At 46.2% G+C, this 19,110-nt stretch overlaps 1 protein-coding gene across 1 annotated transcript in view; it reads left to right on the plus strand.

The window, feature by feature from the left end:
- Window positions 1-18,907, plus strand: part of NPEPPS (aminopeptidase puromycin sensitive) — a 34,503-nt gene extending 15,596 nt beyond the window's left edge. The window contains exons 4-23 of the mRNA XM_077190782.1: window positions 256-377; window positions 1,293-1,400; window positions 2,780-2,980; window positions 4,218-4,314; window positions 4,430-4,463; window positions 5,669-5,783; window positions 6,339-6,503; window positions 7,200-7,304; window positions 7,560-7,620; window positions 8,313-8,422; window positions 9,223-9,286; window positions 9,948-10,087; window positions 11,088-11,222; window positions 12,319-12,538; window positions 13,574-13,716; window positions 14,029-14,085; window positions 14,381-14,488; window positions 15,315-15,470; window positions 15,589-15,636; window positions 17,933-18,907. Coding sequence (XP_077046897.1) covers window positions 256-377; window positions 1,293-1,400; window positions 2,780-2,980; window positions 4,218-4,314; window positions 4,430-4,463; window positions 5,669-5,783; window positions 6,339-6,503; window positions 7,200-7,304; window positions 7,560-7,620; window positions 8,313-8,422; window positions 9,223-9,286; window positions 9,948-10,087; window positions 11,088-11,222; window positions 12,319-12,538; window positions 13,574-13,716; window positions 14,029-14,085; window positions 14,381-14,488; window positions 15,315-15,470; window positions 15,589-15,636; window positions 17,933-18,085 — 2,342 coding nt within the window. The 3' untranslated portion in view covers window positions 18,086-18,907. The remainder of the gene's footprint in view (window positions 1-255; window positions 378-1,292; window positions 1,401-2,779; window positions 2,981-4,217; window positions 4,315-4,429; window positions 4,464-5,668; window positions 5,784-6,338; window positions 6,504-7,199; window positions 7,305-7,559; window positions 7,621-8,312; window positions 8,423-9,222; window positions 9,287-9,947; window positions 10,088-11,087; window positions 11,223-12,318; window positions 12,539-13,573; window positions 13,717-14,028; window positions 14,086-14,380; window positions 14,489-15,314; window positions 15,471-15,588; window positions 15,637-17,932) is intronic.
- The last annotated feature ends 203 nt before the right edge of the window (window positions 18,908-19,110 follow it).

Consider the following 19,110-nt stretch of genomic DNA (forward strand, 5'->3'; position numbering starts at 1 on the left):
GCAATTGCGGATTTGGGCTGATTTCTGCTCAGATCCGTGACTGATTTGCCACAGTTCCTTAAATCCCAGACTTTGCAGACTTTGCTCCCAGTTTCACTGGAAGATGGAACTGTTGAGGTCCCTCTTGGTCGCTGCTCTGTTCAAAACAATCCAAAACTCCTGTGGGGAACTGTGGGGGGTTTATTTTGTTTGGGGAGCAGCCCCAGAGCAAAGCCGGTGTTGGCACCTGCCCAGGTCTGTGTGCTTGTGTTGCAGGGACAGGGACACTCAAGATAGACTTTGTGGGGGAGCTGAATGACAAAATGAAAGGGTTCTACCGGAGCAAGTACAGCACGCCCAGCGGGGACACGCGCTACGCCGCCGTCACCCAGTTCGAGGTAAGCCTCTCATCATTTTCATTTCTTTTATTTTATTTTTTTTTAATTTTTATTTTTATTTTTATTTTTATTTTTATTTTTTATTTTATTTATTTTTATTTTTATTTTATTTTTATTTTTATTTTATTTATTTTTATTTTATTTTTATTTTTATTTTATTTTTATTTTCATTTTCATTTTTATTTTTATAAAATTTTAATTTTTATTTTAATTTTTATTTTCATGTTCACTTTAATTTTTATTTTCATTTTCTTTTTTATTTTCATTTTAATTTTTATTTTATTTCAAAATTTTAATTAAAATTTATTTTAATTTTAATTTTTATTTTTAATTTTAAATTAATTTTAAATTAATTTTTATTTTAGTTTTAATTTAATTTTAATTTTATTTTTATTTTAATTTTTATTTCAATTTTATTTTTATTTTCATTTTTATTTCAATTTTATTTTTATTTTCATTTTTATGTTCATTTTCATTTCTAGCCAGGATTTATACTTACAACAGGCAAAGATGCATTTTCTCACCTTCCCCCATCCCCTCTGGATGAATATCTAAAATTCACATTATTTTTCATCCTTGTCCCTCCTTACAAAGAGCTCAGGGCTGGGCTGGTGCTGCCCAGGGCACTCCCCCAGCACAAACAGCATTTCTGGGGCTCTTTTGGACAAATTTGGGGCGGTTTGTGCACATCTGGGTGCCCTCAGTGCTTCCCCTCCTGCCGTGCCTCTGCTCAATTTGGGTCATTTTTTACTTAAAATCAGGAGTGGAAGAAGAATAAAAACCTGATTCAGAGGTCAGGAGTGCAGTGGGGAGACCAAACCACGCTTCTCCCTTTTTTTGCTGGAAATCAATTGAATTTCTGTGGTTTTTACCACAATCTGCTGGGATTTATTTCTTTAATTCTCTTTATTCCAGGCCACTGATGCTCGCAGGGCTTTTCCTTGCTGGGATGAGCCTGCAATCAAAGCAACCTTTGACATTTCTTTGGTGGTTCCCAAAGACAGAGTAGCTTTGTCAAATATGGTAAGTTCTAAATATTTTAATTGAATATGGCCTTGATAATTAAAATTTTGCCTTGATAACAGCTGGGAATAAAATCGGCAATAAATGGAGAGAGAAACACAAAATCTGATGTCAGGACAAACCTGGTAGTTTTAAAAATAAATTAAAATTAATTTTATATGCTGCTTGATTAAGAGGGACTGGGAAAAAATCCTTTGTGAGTTTTCCTGTCTGGGTTTCTGTCCAGACCTGGAACAAAATGTGGAAACAGAGTAAACACAAACAAAACCCAGCATTTTTTATTTGCTGCCTGCACGTGTTTATAGGTGATGTTGCTGGAGAATAGGTTTTAAAATATGCTTTATTTTAATATGCTTTATTTTTATTATTATAAATAATAATAAATAATAATAAATAATAATAAATTTATTTCAATTTATTTATAAATAAATAAAGCCTAGCCTGGCCCTGCCACAAGGTGTTTGTATCTGGATTTAGGGGGTGCCTTGCTGGGATGGCATTGATGCTTTTTAGTTCCTAATGGGATATACCTGAAATATAAACAAAAATTTATTATAATATCAATAATATGCTAATATTATCAATATAAATATAATATTAGATTATATATATTATATGTATTCTACATAATAATTATAATTATATACAATAGTGTAATATTTATAATTACATTATAATTCATATTACTTATTAATGTTTTACTGTAATAAAATCACACCTCCAGCTGGGATGGGGCACTTCAGCCACGAGAGAACTGCTTGAAAACACCAAATCCTTTGAATTTGGGTTTTTTTGTGGTTTTTTGTTTTGTTTTTATTTTTTTCCCTGGGCTTTTTCTTTCTTGTTTCCTTGCTTTTTGTGGGTTTCCCTTTTGGGATTTCAGTGCTGAAAACCCAGAATCTTTTGCTAAAAACCTGGGCTTTCTCTGCTAATTAGACCTGACCTTCCTCTTCCTATCGCAAAGAGCTGCTGGAATCCAAATACCCCACAGCTTGTGAGGTTCCTTGCATTGTAAAGAAACAGCATTGGGGTAAAAAAATTCCCCTTTTGGAGCCCCAAAGCTGCGCTGGTCTGGATTTGGGGTTGAGAGATTTTTCTCAATTTTTCAAACTGAGATTTGAACTTCCCCTGGAGTTTCGATTCAAGGTTTTGATTGGAAATTGAAATTTCAATTTGAAATTGAAGAAATGTGTGAGGCAGCATAAAGAAATCCCGTTTAAAAATTCCCTTTTTGGAGGTTTTTCCTCTTATTTTCAAGTCTGTCTTTCTGAACCTCTTTGCATCATAAAAGCCCCAACGCTGGGGTAAAGCATTGCGGTTTGGGAGCCCCCAGCCCCATTTCCGTGCACGCCAACCCCACCCTCCCTGTGCTGCCCCAGAACGTGGTGGAGCGGCGGCCGTACCCCGACGACGAGAGCCTGGTGGAGGTGAAGTTCGCGCGCTCCCCGGTCATGTCCACGTACCTGGTGGCCTTCGTGGTGGGCGAGTACGACTTCGTGGAGGCGCGCTCGCAGGACGGCGTGCTGGTGCGCGTCTACACGCCCGTGGGCAAGGCCGAGCAGGGCAAGTTCGCCCTGGAGGTAAATCCCAGACAGGTTTGGGGTTTGGGGGGTTTGGGGTTTGGTCACTCAGTGAAATCAGCGAGTTTTGGGTTTTTGGTGGGTTGTAGATGCACACACACCGTGCTGGTGCGCGTCTACACGCCCGTGGGCAAGGCCGAGCAGGGCAAGTTCGCCCTGGAGGTAAATCTGGATTGGGTTTGGGGGGTTTGGGGGGTTTGGGGTTCGGTCACCCACTGAAATCAGGGAGTTTTGGGTTTTTGGTGGGTTGTAGATGCACACACTGTGCTGGTGCGCGTCTACACGCCCGTGGGCAAGGCCGAGCAGGGCAAGTTCGCCCTGGAGGTAAGGGTTCGGGGTTTGGGGTTTGGTCATGCATTGTAATGAGCCTTTTTGGGGTTTTTTCATGGGTTTCTGGTGGGTTGTAGATGCACACACCGTGCTGGTGCGCGTCTACATGCCCGTGGGCAAGGCCGAGCAGGGCAAGTTCGCCCTGGAGGTAAATCTGAGATGGGTTTGGGATCTGGGGGGTTTGGAGTTTGGTCACTCACTGAAATGAGCGAGTTTTGGGTTTTTTCATGGGTTTTTTCATGGGTTTTTCATGGTTTTTGGTGGGTTGTGGTCACATGCGGAGTCTTGGTTCGCACCTGCACGCCCGTGGGAGAGAAAGGGGGAGCAGGGAAAGTTGGCCCTGGAGGTGAATCCGAGACAGGTTTGGGGTCTGGTCACTCATGAAAATCTCAGAGTTTTGGGGTTTTTTATGCGTTTTTGGGGTTTTTTGTGGGCTGCCCATTGAGTCCTGGCACGGGTCTGCATGCCCATGGGCAAGGCTGAGCAGGGCCAGTTCCCCCTGAGGGTAAACCTGAGACAGCTCTGGGGTCTGGTCACTCACTGAAATCAGCAAGTTTTGGGTTTTTTCTTGGTTTTTTGTTGGTTGTATTCCTGGTTTTTGGGGCTTTTTTGCCCAGAAGGGCAAGTTTGCCCTAGAGGTAAATCCGAGTTGGGTTTGGGGGTTTGGGGTCTGGTCATTCACTGAAATCTGGAAGTTTTGGGGTTTCTTTTCCTAGTTTCAGTCATAATTCCTTAGTTTCAATCCTAATTTCTTAACTGCAGTCACAATTTCTTTGTTTCAGTCAGGATTTCCTAGTTTCAACCAAAATTCCTTAGTTTCAGTCATAATTCCTTAGTTCCAGTCACAGTTTCCCAAGTGTTGCCCAGTTTCAGGTTAACAGAACATTTCTCCTCTCGTTTCTTACAGGTTGCTGCTAAAACTCTGCCTTTTTATAAGGACTACTTCAATGTTCCTTACCCTCTTCCTAAAATTGATCTCATAGCTATTGCAGACTTTGCTGCTGGTAAAGTAACTCACTTTATTGCTGAAATTGTATTTATTTGATTTTTTTTTATTAAAAAACCTTTAGGAAGAGGTGTGGATCAATATCAATAAACCTTTGTATTTATTTTATAAAGGTGCCATGGAGAACTGGGGCCTTGTTACTTATAGGTATGATGTTAAAATACTGTCTTTCCCCCTCTCTGTTCATTAATTCTTGGAGTTAATTGGATTCGTTTGAGGCAGCTCTAATTGCTGGGTGTCATCCCAAATCAGACAGAATCAATCCTTTCAATTTTTAGTTTGGTTTGGATGATTTACGGTGGTGTTACAGCTTAGGAAGGCAAAAAGCAGCCACTGGCTGAGGGTTTGAAATTGAAAAAACCTTCTTGGCCCCTTTTTTCTCCCATAAAATCTCCTGACACGGCTGGGAGAGTTTTATTTTACCTCGTAGGTAAATTTGGCAGCCACAGAGTAAAGGTGTGGAAGAGGGAAAATCAAAAATATTAACTCGCCTTCCTTTGCAGTTTGATTTTTTTTTTCCTTCTTCTGATCAAGCTTTTGCACTTTTGCTTGATATTAATTCGTTTTCTGTGCTGGTGGTCAGGAGGATTTCCCTGAATTTCGAACAACTTGTAAGCTTTGGACTTTAAACCCTGAAATAATTTGGGATTTCTTCTGCTCAGCTTTGAATTTGGCTTTAAAAAAAACCAAAACAAATTTGAGCCCAGGTTTTAAACTTTTCCCTGCTTATTGCGATTCTGATGAAATCCGATATTTTATTCCTTGTGGGGAAAACAATTTAAATGTATTTATCCTGGATGAGGAGCATTTTTGGGATGGAGCTGTGAATTTTTGCCCCTTTGTGCTGAGTTTGCTCTGCCCCATTTGGGGACCTGCAGGCCCCATCCTTGGGGAGGCTTTTCCCTGGAATTTCAGCATTCCAGAGGTCCCTGAGCAGGGCTGGAGGTGCCACAGAGGGGAAATTGCTGTTGGCACCTCCTGGAAGAGCCAGGATTCCTTTGGGAGCACTGAGGGGAGCAGGATCTGAGCACAGAGGGAGCTGAGCTTCCAAAAATTACCCAGGGGAGCATTTTGATCAATAAAAACTGCATTTCCCTCCTTCTGCCTGGGTTTTTTTTTTTTCCTTCCACTTCTTGCATGCCCTAAAATAATTCCTGCTCCAAAGCATTGCAGCAGCAGCTGTGGAACTCACCCTGACAATTCCATGGCTACACTGAGAGAAATTTTGGGTCGGTTTTTTTGGGGGGTTTTCTCCTCTCTTAGGTAATTTCACCTCCTTTGGGTTGTGGTTTTTTTGTCCTCCTGGGGCCGTCCCCACCGTGCTGAGCTCTGATTTCTCTCCTCCACCACAGGGAGACTGCTTTGCTCATCGACCCCAAGAACTCCTGCTCCTCGTCCCGCCAGTGGGTGGCTCTGGTGGTGGGGCACGAGCTGGCTCACCAGTGGTTTGGAAACCTCGTCACCATGGTACCTCAGCCCCCCAGAATCCCACTTTTTGTTCCACTCTGCCTCCTGTCCTGCCCAAAATCGGGGTTTGCATGCCCCTAAACGGCAGCACGTTGTGTTAAAATAGTTAATTTAATATTGGAATGGAGGTATATGGTAGTTGACCCTTCAAAATTTCATTTTTTATTTAAATAATCTGCTTCCTATCCTGTCCAAAATCTGAGTTTAGATGCTGTTAAGCAGCAGCATGCTGTGATAACATAGTTAATTTAATATTTAAGTCGTAGTTTATGGTACCTCCAAAATCCCCTTATTTAATTTAAATTTCCTTCGTATCCTGCCCAGAACATGTGTTTGTGTGCCCCTCCATAGCAGCACACTGTGATAACAAAATTTAATATTTAAATGGTGGTTTATGGTACCTCCAAACTCCCCTTATTTAATTTAAATTTCCTTCGCATCCCGCCCAGAACATGTGTTTGTGTGCCCCTAAACAGCAGCACGCCGTGTTAAAATATCTAATTAAATACTCCCAGTGGATTTTGCCCTTTATCCCTGGTTTGTGTGCCCCTGCAGGAGTGGTGGACCCACCTGTGGCTGAACGAGGGCTTTGCCTCGTGGATCGAGTACCTGTGTGTGGATCACTGCTTCCCCGAGTACGACATCTGGACCCAGTTCGTGTCTGCTGACTACACACGGGCCCAGGAGCTCGATGCCTTAGACAACAGCCACCCCATCGAGGTCAGGCCTCATTTCCCAGCCTTTTCCCCCCTTTTTCCCCTGTCATTAAAAAGGGAATTTTGTGGTGGCCGCTGAGCCCAGCAGAATCCGCGGCTGGGGCTGCGCTCTGTGGGTTCTGCTCTCGCTGTGCCCCAAAAAGCTCCCTTGGAATTGCTGGGAATTCTAAACCTTAAAGATCTAATTCCTAGAGATCCAATGCCTGTGGATTCTAATGTTTTGTAAAATATTTGGTGAAATAAATTTTGGGCATTAACCTTGTCCAGCAGGGCGTTTTAGAGTGATTTACTCCCTGAGCGTGCCTTGCCCGCTATTCCTGGATTTAATAATCTTAATCTTAATTTAACAAAAGATTTGCTGCTTTTGGGAAGCCAAGGATTGAAGGAAGATCCCCAAATTTATCTGATCCAGCACCAAAACATAACTTAAACCATGTTTAACTTCCAAACCAGCCCTGACCCAGCCATATCTGGGGCATTTTCATTGTCCGGGGGCAGAGTTTGCTCTCAGACAAATCCAGCAGTGGGAGAGGAAAGAATCCCTCAGATTTTCGCCTCTAAAAATGATTTTCCCTCACTTTTTCACCTCCAAAACGGACATTTTCCCTCAGATTTTCAACTCTAGAACTTTGCCACGAGCAAAATGCAATTTTTTGGCAGCCCAGATCCTTCTCACTGTGGGTTGTGGTGCTTCCCACAGGTCAGTGTGGGCCATCCCTCTGAGGTGGATGAAATATTTGATGCCATTTCCTACAGCAAGGGAGCCTCTGTGATCCGGATGCTGCACGACTACATTGGGGATGAGGTACAGGGATGGGAACTGGAGATTTTCAGGGCATTTTTAGCAGCTAAAATTACCGGGGTTTAAAAAAAATGAACTTGTTCTGTGTTTTGAAAATTTCTCCACTTCAAGCTCTGTTTGAACTTATCTGGGAAAAAATAACAATGGGAAATACAGAAGGAATTGGTGATTGTAAAGATTCCTTGCCTGATTCTTGGGGATAGATGCAGAGTGGGAGGCTGGGAGATCCCTGTGACATCTGCACTTGTGCATTCCCAGGATTTCCGGAAAGGAATGAACCTGTACCTGACCAAGTTCCAGCAGAGGAATGCTGCCACAGGTAACTGGGTCACTGGGATGGGCACAAAAGTTATTTCTGGACTCAAAACTGCTGGTTTTGCACCTGAAATAATTGAAATTCCTGGAAACTCCTGGCTTGCTCCCAGCTTCATGCCCTGCATGGGAAGGATTCAGCATGCCTGGGGAGTTTCTGTCCCTGGAGTGTGTGGCTGAGGTGATCTCCAACATTTGTAGGATCTTTTTCAGTTACCACTGAAAAATATCTTACAAATATTCTTTGGTTTGCCGAGAGATCCTTCTGCAGTATTGATCTTGTGATTAAACAGGTCAAAGTCTGATATTTTTGCTTTTAAACCTTCTATTTTTGTGGATCAGGCACAAATGTAGAAGTGGGGACATCAAAGCTCCATCAGCCAAATCCAATCTGTGGTGTTTGGTCAGCGATTTTTGACATAATACATAAAAAACCCAAAGGGAAATGTTGTTCTCTTTTAATATTTAATGTTAATTTTTGTATCACAATGTGTATTGATTGGGTTTTTTTAGCAGTAAAGAAGTTGCTTTTCCCCTCTCTCCTTCCTGAGGAGGTTTAAACTATTTCCTTTTTTTTTTTTTTTTGCCTGTCATCTGTTAAATTTCAACAAAACACAAAAGTGGAAAAGGTGAAGTAAGAACCCAACTTTCCCTATGCTAACCCTAATAAAACCTAATTCAAATCCTTTTCTCCTGCAGAGGATCTCTGGGAAAGCCTGGAAAAAGCCAGTGGCAAACCCATTGCTGCTGTGATGAACACGTGGACCAAACAAATGGGATTTCCACTCATTTACGTGGAGGCTGAACAGGTGAGAATGGAATTGTGCTTTAATTTTGGATCAGATTTAGCAATATTCCCTGATTTTGAGTATTCCCTTGGATCAGGGGTGGTAAAAATTGAATTTGTGCCTTAATTTCAGATCAGATTTAACAGTATTCCCAGATTCTGGGCATTCCCTTGGGTCAGGGGAGGCTCCGTGTGGGCTCAGCTCTGGTTCTGACGGGTGGGAGGTGCCGAATCCCTGCGGATTCACCCCAAAACTCCCTGGATCCCTGGGGTTTGCTGCCTTTGGCGAGGGAATGATTCCCCCGCACTTCTGCTCCTTGCCCAGGCCTGCAGGGTGAGGGAGGATCCGGGGCCGGGGCTGCCCTCAGGCCGCAGGTCCAGGCCGCGGGTCCAGGCCGCGGGTCCAGGCCGTGGGTCCAGGCCGCGGGTCCAGGCCGCAGGTCCAGGCCGCAGGTCCAGGCCGCGGGTCCAGGCCGCGGGTCCAGGCCACGGGTCCAGGCCGCGGGTCCAGGCCGTGGGTCCAGGCCGCGGGTCCAGGCCGCGGGTCCAGGCCGCGGGTCCAGGCCGCAGACCCAGGCCGCGGGTCCAGGCCGCAGGTCCAGGCCGCGGGTCCAGGCCGCGGGTCCAGGCCGCGGGTCCAGGCCACAGGTCCAGGCCACGGGTCCAGGCCGCGGCTGCTGGAGCCTTTTCTGGCAGGAAAAACCAAATTATTCCATGAAGCAGAGGGCAGTGACACACAGGGACTGAAATGAAACGTGCTAATCGTCCCCTTTTCTCATTTTCTTGCCTTTTTTTCTTTTTTGATTTTTTTTTCCCCCTCAGCAAGAAGATGACAAAGTGTTGAAGTTGGTCCAGAAGAAATTCTGTGCCAGTGGACCATATACTGGTAAGAGGAGAGCTGGGAGCAGGAATGGGTGGGCACAAAACCACAAAATAGCCCAATTTTGAAGGGATATTGTTGGTTTTTTGTTGTTTTTCATCCAAAATCAGCAATTTTGGGAGCTGGAACAGCCCCAGGCCTGTGCTCTGCCTGGATCCAGGTGGGGAAATCTGAGGAAATCCAAGTTTGGGCCTTTCCCACTTGTGGTTTCCATATCCTGGCATGGAGAGCAGCATTCCTTGTCTCAAAATTCCTTCAAAAATGTCAATTTTAGGGCCAGGGCCCTCTGAGGGGCTGGGGAGCAGCTGGTTTGTGGTGGTGCTGAAATAAATGAAATAAAAACACCTCAGGTGGGCACAACCACTGATTTCAGCACTGATTCCATTTCCCTTCCGTGCTTATCCAAATTAAAATATTTGGCTTGAAAGTTGATTTAAAGATTTTGGGGCTTTTAGCTCTAAAACTGTAATTTCCCTCATATTTTCAACTCTAAAACTGACATTTTACTCCAGATTAAAACTGTCATTGTCCCTCAGATTTTTAAAAACGGACATTTCAGATTTGGACCTTTTTTTTCCAATTTCACGTTCAGTGCTGAACCTGGGCTGTTTTTGAGCTGTTTCTCAGTGTTTTGCACCCAATTTCCCCTCGTTTTCCTCCGTTGCAGGGGAGGATTTCCCCATGTGGATGGTGCCCATCAGTATTTGCACGAGCGAGGACCCCAGCTGTGCCAAAATGCAGATTTTGATGGACAAACCCGAGCTCACCGTGGTGTTGAAGGACACCAAGCCAGAGCAGTGGGTCAAGGTGAGGCCTCAAATTTTCATTTTCCTCCTCCTCCTTTTATTTCCCTTTCCCCTCGGAATTCTGGTTTTCCTCTGGAAAACCTCCTTTTCTTCCCTGTGCTGCTGTGGAGTTTTGGTTCCCATTCCTCCCCTTTCTTTCCCATTTCCTGACAACACAACTGCAATTTTTTGAGAATTCAAACCTGGAAAAAAATGTGAAATTAAAGGCAGGATTTGAGTTGAGGTGTGGTGGCTTTTTTAGTCATTGTTATCATTATTATTGCAATTATTGTTATTATGGTTATGGTATTATTGTCTCGTTACCATTATAATTATAATTACTACAATCATTATACACTTTATGCCATGTAGTAAATATATTCTCTTACTATAATAAATTTATATTTAAATTCTTAACTATATATGTAAGTCTATGCATTATATTATTTTAATGAATATGAAGATCTACAATATATTTCTATTTTTAAAAATTATAATTTTTATATGCATATATATATATATATATATATGCATAATTTAATATATTGATTTTCTATATATAGTTTTCCTACATATGCTTCTCATATATAAAACACATATATGGACATAGGTATTTTAGATTAATATGAAGATGTATTTTAGATAAATATGCATAAATACAAAGGCATATTTTAAATATATAACAATATAAAAATCTTTTAGATAAATATATATGGATACAAAGATTTTTTAAATAAATGCCTATAAATAGAAAGTTTAGATAGATAAGTATAAATACAAATACATATTTTATATAGATATAAATTGATACAAAGACATTTTAGACACATATACACAACAATATATTAATATAAATCACATTTTATAAAACCACATATAACAATAAATGACATTTTATTTAAATATACAGACATAAACCAAATTTTATTGAAATCTACACCAGCACAGCCCCTATTTTAGCCACAAACAGCCATGAGCTGTGTGATTGCTTGCTGCTGAGCCCCTGGGTGTTTGTGCTTTAGCTGAACCTGGGCACCGTGGGGTTCTACCGCACCCAGTACAGCCCGGCCATGCTCGAGAGCCTCATCCCAGCCATCAAGGACCTGTCCCTGCCCCCCGTGGACAGGCTGGGGCTGCAGAACGACCTCTTCTCCCTGGTGAGCCCTGGGACGGGGAAAAACAGCTGGGAACAGGGGGGGAATCATCTGAGACTGGGGCAGAATCCTCTGGGAATGGGGGGGGAATCATCTGAGATTGGGGCAGAATAGTCTGGGAATGGGGGGAAAATCATCTGAGATTGGGGCAGAATAGTCTGGGAACGGGGGGAAAATCATCTGAGATTGGGGCAGAATAGTCTGGGAACGGGGGGAAAATCATCTGGGAACGGGAGGGGAATCATCTGAGACTGGGGCAGAATAGTCTGGGAATGGGGGGGGAAATCATCTGAGAATGAGGGGGGGAATCATCTGAGACTGGGGCAGAATACCCTGGGAATGAGGGGGAAATCATCTGGGAACGGGGGGGGAAATCATCTGAGATTGGGGCAGAATAGTCCGGGAACGGGGGGAAAATCATCTGAGATTGGGGCAGAATAGTCCGGGAATGAGGGGGGAAATCATCTGGGAATGGGGCAGAATCCTCTGGGAATGGGGGGGGAAATCATCTGGGAATGAGGGGGAATCATCTGAGATGGGGCAGAATAGTCCGGGAATGAGGGGGGGAAATCATCTGGGAACGGGGGGGAAAATCCTCTGGGAATGGGAGGGGGAAATCCTATGGGAATGGGGGGGGAAAATCATCTGGGAATGAGGGGGGAAAATCCTCTGGGAAAGGTGGGGGGGAAATCATCTGGGAACGGGGGGGAAATCATCTGGAAATGGGAGCAAAATCCTCTGGGAATGGGGCAGAATCCCCTGGGAATGGGGAAGAATCATCTGGGAACAGGGGGGAAAAATCATCAGGGAATGGGGCAAAGTCATCTGGGATTGGAGGAAAACCTCTGGGATGGAGAAAATCTTTCGGGACTGGGGAAAAAATCCATTGGGACTGGGGTCAGATCCTCTGGGATTGGGGCAAAATCCTCTAGTATAGAGAAAATACTTTGGGATTGAGAAAAACCTCAGGGAATGGAGCAAAATAAATTGATGAGCAAATAAAAAATCAGATTAATCCCTTTTTTCCCTTAATCATCAATAAAATAAATGGATGAGCTATTAAAAATGGAATTAATCTCATTTTTTGTCTCCTCCCCAGGCCCGAGCTGGAATCATCAGCACCGTGGAGGTGCTGAAAGTGATGGAAGCGTTCGTGAACGAGCCCAACTACACCGTGTGGAGCGACCTGAGCTGCAACCTGGGCATCCTGGGCACGCTCCTGTCCCACACAGACTTCTACGAGGACATCCAGGTGTTCGTCAGAGACGTCTTCTCCCCCATCGGGGAGAGGCTGGGCTGGGACCCCAAACCTGGAGAGGGTAGGAGAGTCTGCTGGGGCTGCAACCTGCTGGGGCTGGGGGAGCACTGAGGGGAAACTCAGCGGGAAATGATGGGAAATCCAGCTTGGGGTTGAGTAAAAATCATCAGGGGTTTGGGGGGGAAAGGATGGGAAATCCAGGTTGGGATTGAGTAAAAATCATCAGGGGTTTGGGGGGGAAAGGATGGGAAATTCACCTTGGGGTGGGTGAAAATCATCAGGGGTTTGGGGGAAAGGATGGGAAATTCAGGTTGGGATTGAGTAAAAATCATCAGGGGTTTGGGGGAAATTATGGGAAATTCGGTTTAGGATTGAATAAAAATCATCAGGGGTTTGGGGGAAATGATGGGAAATTCATCTTAGGATTGAATAAAAATCATCAGGGGTTTGGGAGGAAATGATGGGAAATTCAGTTTTGGGTTTGGGAATCTTGTGTATTAATGAATCATCAGGGATTTGGGGGAAAATTTCTGGGAAATTCAGTTATGGAGTTGGGAATCTTGTGTCAATAAATTATCAGGGATTCAGGGGAGAGAAGGGAGGAAAGTGAGGCTGAAAGAGGCATTCGACCACCCCTGGAGGCCTGGGTTCTCTGCATGTCCTCAGGGATTGTCCCACAGCTGCAATAAAGCTTCAATGCTGAGTTTTGTCTCCCAAATATTCCCATTTTTCTCTTCTTCCTCACTCCTAGACCCTCCCGAGGGGTCTGGTTTTGGGAAAATTAGGAAAAGCTCCAGATAATCCCATTTTTGTGTTCTCTCTCTCTCCTAGACCCTCCTGAGGGGGCTGGCCTTAGGAAGACTGGGGAAAGCTCCCAGTCAATGCCATTTTTGTGTTCTCTGTCTCTGCTAGGGCACCTGGATGCCCTGCTGAGGGGGCTGGCCTTAGGAAAACTGGGGAAAGCTCCCAATCAATGCCATTTTTGTGTTCTTTCTCTCTCCTAGGGCACCTGGATGCCCTCCTGAGGGGGCTGGTTTTGGGCAAGCTGGGCAAAGCTCCCAATCAATGCCATTTTTGTGTTATTTCTCTCTCCTAGGGCACCTGGATGCCCTGCTGAGGGGGCTGGTTTTGGGCAAGCTGGGCAAAGCCGGGCACAAGGCGACGCTGGAGGAGGCGCGGCGCCGCTTCAAGGAGCACGTGGAGGGGAAGCACGTCCTGTCTGCTGACCTGAGGAGTCCTGTAGGTCCTGGGGGGCTTGGGGGTCCCCTCAGGCTGTCCCCTCCCCCTGGCAGGTGGATTCCAGAGGGTGGGGAACGAGAGGGGAGCAGGCTGGGAGATGGGAGCCGTCCCTCCTTGTGTCATCCCGGCCTTTCCGCTTTTGGAATTGCCAAAATCCTCCTGGAACGGAGGGAAACATCCAAGGGTTGAACTCCATCTCTCCAATGCAGAGTTGAAGCCCTGGTGCTTCCAGATGTGGGAATTCCAGCCCAGTTCCATACAAATTGCTGCTTTTCCAAGAGTGTGATGGTTCTATTTCCAATTTCCTCCCAGGTCTATGTGACTGTGCTGAAGCACGGGGACAGCTCCACCCTGGACACCATGCTAAAGGTGGGTGCTCGCTCTCCAAAACCCCACATTTCCCCCTAAAAATCCCTCTGGGCTGGGGTTTATCCACACCCAGTCCCTGCTGGTGCGAAATTCCCTTGGGAATTTCTCCCTGTGCTGCTTGACCTTTATACAAAGCGGTGGAAATCACTTTGTTCCTTGGAATTAACAGCGCCACCAGCCAGGCCAATTTGTCCCTGATTAGGTTTGCTGAGTAATTAGCAGCTCTGGCACCCACAGAGGGCTCATTAGGCGTGGGATTAATGATGAATGAATATTTGGATGTGTTTCCCTGCAGCTGCACAAGCAGGCTGACATGCAGGAGGAGAAGAACCGGATCGAGCGCGTCCTCGGGGCCATCTCCCAGCCAGAGCTGATCCAAAAAGTTCTCACCTTTGCACTTTCAGTGAGTTCCCTTGCCCTGGGATGTTCCCTGGGGAGTCTCCTCCCGGGTCAGGCTTGCAGCTGGGTCTTCAGAGTTTTGGGGAAATTCCGAATTAAGAAAAATCTCAGCAAGATGGGTCCAAATTCAGAAAAATCTCGGCAAGCTGGGTCCAAATTCAGGAAAAATTTGGCTGAATTGGGTCCAAATTAAGCAAAAAATTGGCTGAGTTGGGTCCAAGTTAAAAGAAAAATCTGAGAGTTGGTTCCGAGTAACACAAATCTGAGAGCCTTGGTTCCAAATTAACAAAATTTTGAGAGAGCTGGATCCAGATTAGCAAAAATCTGAGAGAGTTGGTTCCAAATTAACAAAAAATCTGAGTAAGGTGGTTCCAAATTAAAAAAAACCCTCTGAATGTGCTGATTTCAAATTAAGAAAACTCTGATTGCTCTGTTTGGAGGCAGCTGCTGTGGGGATTCTGTGTGTTCAGAGCAGTTGATTCCCTGGTGCTGTGGGAATTAATCCCAATTTTCCTGGTGCTGCTCTGCTTCCAGCACCAATTCCCAGGAAGCCAGAATGCAGTGTGGCCTCTTAATTTACCAAAGAGCCAGAATAATCTCTCTACATCTTTCCTTTCTTCAGTTAAAATAAGATTTTTTTTTTTTTGGCGGGTGTAACCTGGGAATAACTCAGGGATTTGCTTCTCCTTCACTCTTTGAGTTGCACATTAAAATTTGGGGTAAAAAATTTGCCTAAATTGACAGATGGGCTGTAGAAATACCTAAAACCTCAAGCCAAGGTGCTGGAATTGTTGGGAAATGTGGAATATTGAGAATATTTCCCTCCCCAGGAAGAGGTACGTCCCCAGGACACGGTGTCAGTGATTGGAGGAGTGGCTGGAGGCAGCAAACAGGGCAGGAAAGCTGCTTGGAAATTCGTAAGGGACAACTGGGAGGAGCTTTATAATCGATACCAAGGTGGATTCTTAATATCCAGATTAATAAAGGTACGTGGGGCCCTGAGGAAAAGCCCTTCCCTCCCATCTGCCACTGGAAATGGTGAATCTCACCTTTCATTTAATAATTAATTAATAATTTATTGTTGGTTTTTTTCCTCCCTTTCAGCTCACAGTGGACGGATTTGCAAATGATAAAATGGCTGCAGAAGTGAAGGTAAGAAGCTTTAATTAAAGAATTGATTCATTAGTCACTGATTGATAAACTTGGGGTGCTCTGGCTGGAAGAATCAAATCCTGGTGGATTTTGTTGTTCTGTGCCCAAACTGCCCCTCATTAGGTTGGATAAAATGTGATTGAAATGCCTTAAAGCAGCATTTTGGAAGTAATCTGGAATTTCCACTGATTTATTCTTCATTGATTTCAACTTTGATAAAATCCAGCAGAGTTTGGCAGCAGCTTTGAGCCTCCCCAAAAAAGAGAACTTTTAAATATTCAGAATTATCCCAACCTCCATCATTGGTAGAGCTCTGAGAGTGGGTGTGGATTTCATGATTTATTCTTTCCCCTCATTTTTCCAAGAACATCTTGGAAGAAGAATCTTTAAAATAGGGCTGTTAATCTGTTAATTAGCACTGTCCTATTAGGAGAATACTGAGGAGGAATTGTAATTCCAAAGATCAGCTGAGCCCTGAACTGGCTCTGTCCTTTTTATCATTTAGTGACTTTTCTTAGTAAAGATTTAATAGTAGAAAATACAGAGAAGTTTTGCACTAGAATTTATTTTATTTTATTTGTTTGCAAAACACTGAGCAGGAAACCCACCCCTAATTAACTTTACCCAGCTCATTTCCAAGAGAATTCCTGACCTTTGAGGGGGGAATTTCCCACTTGTGAACCCCAGTGTCACCTTGCAGGGTGTGAGGTGCTCTGCCAAGTGCTGGGGAAAGCTGCTTGGAGGGAGGCAGGGACAGCTCGAGCTCCCTGGCCATGGAAAATGCAGAGTCACAGCAGCCCTGGGAGCTGCTCCTGCCGGGGAAACCACCGGGACTGCCCGGCCAGATGGGCCTGGGGGCACTGCCCAGCCCCTGGGGGCACTGAACGGGGCCTGGGGGCCTGAACGGGGCCTGAACGGGGCCTGGGGGACTGAACTGGGCCTGGGGGCCTGAACTGGGCCTGGGGGCACTGAATGGGGCCTGGGGGCACTGCCCTGGCCAGAATGGGCCTGGGGGCACTGAACGGGGCCTGGGGGCACTGAATGGGGCCTGGGGGCCTGAACTGGGCCTGAACTGGGCCTGGGGGCACTGAATGGGGCCTGAACGGGGCCTGAACGGGGCCTGGGGGACTGAACTGGGCCTGGGGGCCTGAACTGGGCCTGGGGGCACTGAATGGGGCCTGGGGGCCTGAACTGGGCCTGGGGGCACTGAACGGGGCCTGGGGGCCTGAACTGGGCCTGGGGGCACTGAATGGGGCCTGGGGGCACTGAATGGGCCCTGGGGGCCTGAACGGGGCCTGGGGGCACTGAACTGGGCCTGAGGGCACTGTCCATCCAAACTGGAAACTCAGGATCACCCTGAAACCTTCCAGAGTGGCTTCACCTCAGGGCAGTTTTGGGTGTCAGGGCTGATCTGAAGCTGTTGGAAAAGTGTTCAGATGGGGCCAGGGTGGGGTTTGGGGTGTCTGAGCAGGGCCAGGGGTTGAATTGATGCTCCCTGTGAGCTCCAGGGGTGTAAGGGCAATTCCCTCAGGGCTGTAGGGGCAATTCCCTCAGGGGTGTAGGGGCAATTCCCTCAGGGGTGTAGGGGCAGTTCCCTCAGGGGTGTAAGGGCAATTCCCTCAGGGCTGTAGGGGCAATTCCCTCAGGGGTGTAAGGGCAATTCCCTCAGGGCTGTAAGGACAATTCCCTCAGGGACAGGCTGGCACTGTGGGGATCATCATCCTGTGCAGGGCAGGAGCTGGACTGAGCCCCCATCCCTGCAGGTGTTTCCCCATCCCTAGAAGAGTTCCCCTATTCCTGCAGGTGTTTCCCCACCTCTGGAAGCATTTCCCCATCCCTGGAAGAGTTTCCCCACCTCTGGAAGTGTTCCCCCACACTCTGCAGGTGTTTCCCCATCCCTGGAAGCGTTTCCCCATCCCTGTAGGTGTTTCCCCACCCCTGTAGGTGCTTCCCCATCCCTAGAAGAGTTCCCCCATCCCTGTTAGCGTTTCCCCACCCCTGTAGGTGTTTCCCCATCCCTGTTAGCGTTCTCCCATTCCTCCTGGTGTTTCCCCATCCCTGGAAGAGTTTCCCCACCTCTGGAAGTGTTCCCCCTCACTCTGCAGGTGTTTCCCCATCCCTAGAAGTGTTCCCCCATTCCTCCTGGTGTTCCCCCATCCCTGTTAGCGTTTCCCCACCCCTGCAGGCGTTTCCCCATGCTGGCTGATTTTCCATCGCCCCCGCCCCAAGGCCCCGCTCGCTCTGAGGGGTCCCGGCCGTGTCCCCAGCGCGCCCGCAGCTGTCGCTGTCCCCGCAGGCGTTCTTCGAGAGCCACCCGGCGCCGTCGGCGGAGCGCACGGTGCAGCAGTGCTGCGAGAACATCCTGCTGAACGCGGCGTGGCTGCGGCGCGACGCCGACAGCATCCAGCACTTCCTGCAGCAGCGCCGGGCGCCGCCCGCCCCCGTGTGAGCCCCCCGCGCCCGCAGCGGCCCCAGCGCAGCCCCGGGCACCGGGAGGAGCCCCCACCGATCACCCACATGCCAAGAATTTGGGAGTTTTGGTTTTGGTTTGTTTCCCCTTCTTTATGTTGTTTTTTTTTTTTCTTTTTTTTTTTTCCCTTTTCTTTTTTTTATTTTGGTTTCTTTTCCTTTTTTCTTTTTTTTTGTTTATTTCCTCTTCCTCCTTCTCCTCCTCCTCCTCAAGCCCGTGGGGATTGGACCGTGAATGTAGAGTTTAATCGGTTCCTGCTCACACACTCCAAGAATTTGGGAAAATTCTGTTTGGAAAAAAAAAACAACAACAGCAACAACAGCAACAAAAAAAAATCTATCAGCGATTCTGCAGAAAGAGAGAGAGAGAAAAAAAATACAAAAATACAAAAAAAAAAAGAGAGAGAAAAATCTGTAAATATGATAGTAATAAAATAGAGCATAACAAAACTGTGAAACTTCCTCAAGCCTTGTCAGTGGTTAAAATATTTAACACCCCCCTCCCCTTTCCTGACACTTATTGACAGATGTTCTGTTTTTTACACCCTCCCTCCCCCCAAAAAGAGGAAACCAGGGGTTTTTAGGTCAGTGCAGAGCCTGAGGCAGGAGTGGGGCCTCAGCCTTGTGTGGAACAGGTCCCGGGGCCAGGCAGGTGTGGTTGGACAGAACCTGTGCAAGGTTTTGGGGAGATGTCCCTGAACCCTCCCCACCCCAAGGATAGTAGGGTTCCCCTTTCCCTTTTGTGTTACCTCTCAGCAACAAAAAAACCCAAAAAACCCCAAAAAAACCCCCCAAAAACCCCCCAACCTCCCTGTTCTGTTTCTCCTGGGTGCCCCCACCCCTGATGTCCTTCGAGGAGAGCTCGGGATTGTAAAGGAAGCTCCTCTCAGAGCCACATTAAAGCAGAAAGGTTCGTGCAGTTTGATTTCATTTCCGTTCTCCTGGCCCCTTCTCCCCGCGCAGGGGGACGGGGCTGCTGCTGCTGCTGCTGCTGCTGCCGGGGCA

The sequence above is a fragment of the Agelaius phoeniceus genome, chromosome 26 (genome assembly GCF_051311805.1).
Source record: "Agelaius phoeniceus isolate bAgePho1 chromosome 26, bAgePho1.hap1, whole genome shotgun sequence".
Classification (NCBI taxonomy): domain Eukaryota; kingdom Metazoa; phylum Chordata; class Aves; order Passeriformes; family Icteridae; genus Agelaius; species Agelaius phoeniceus.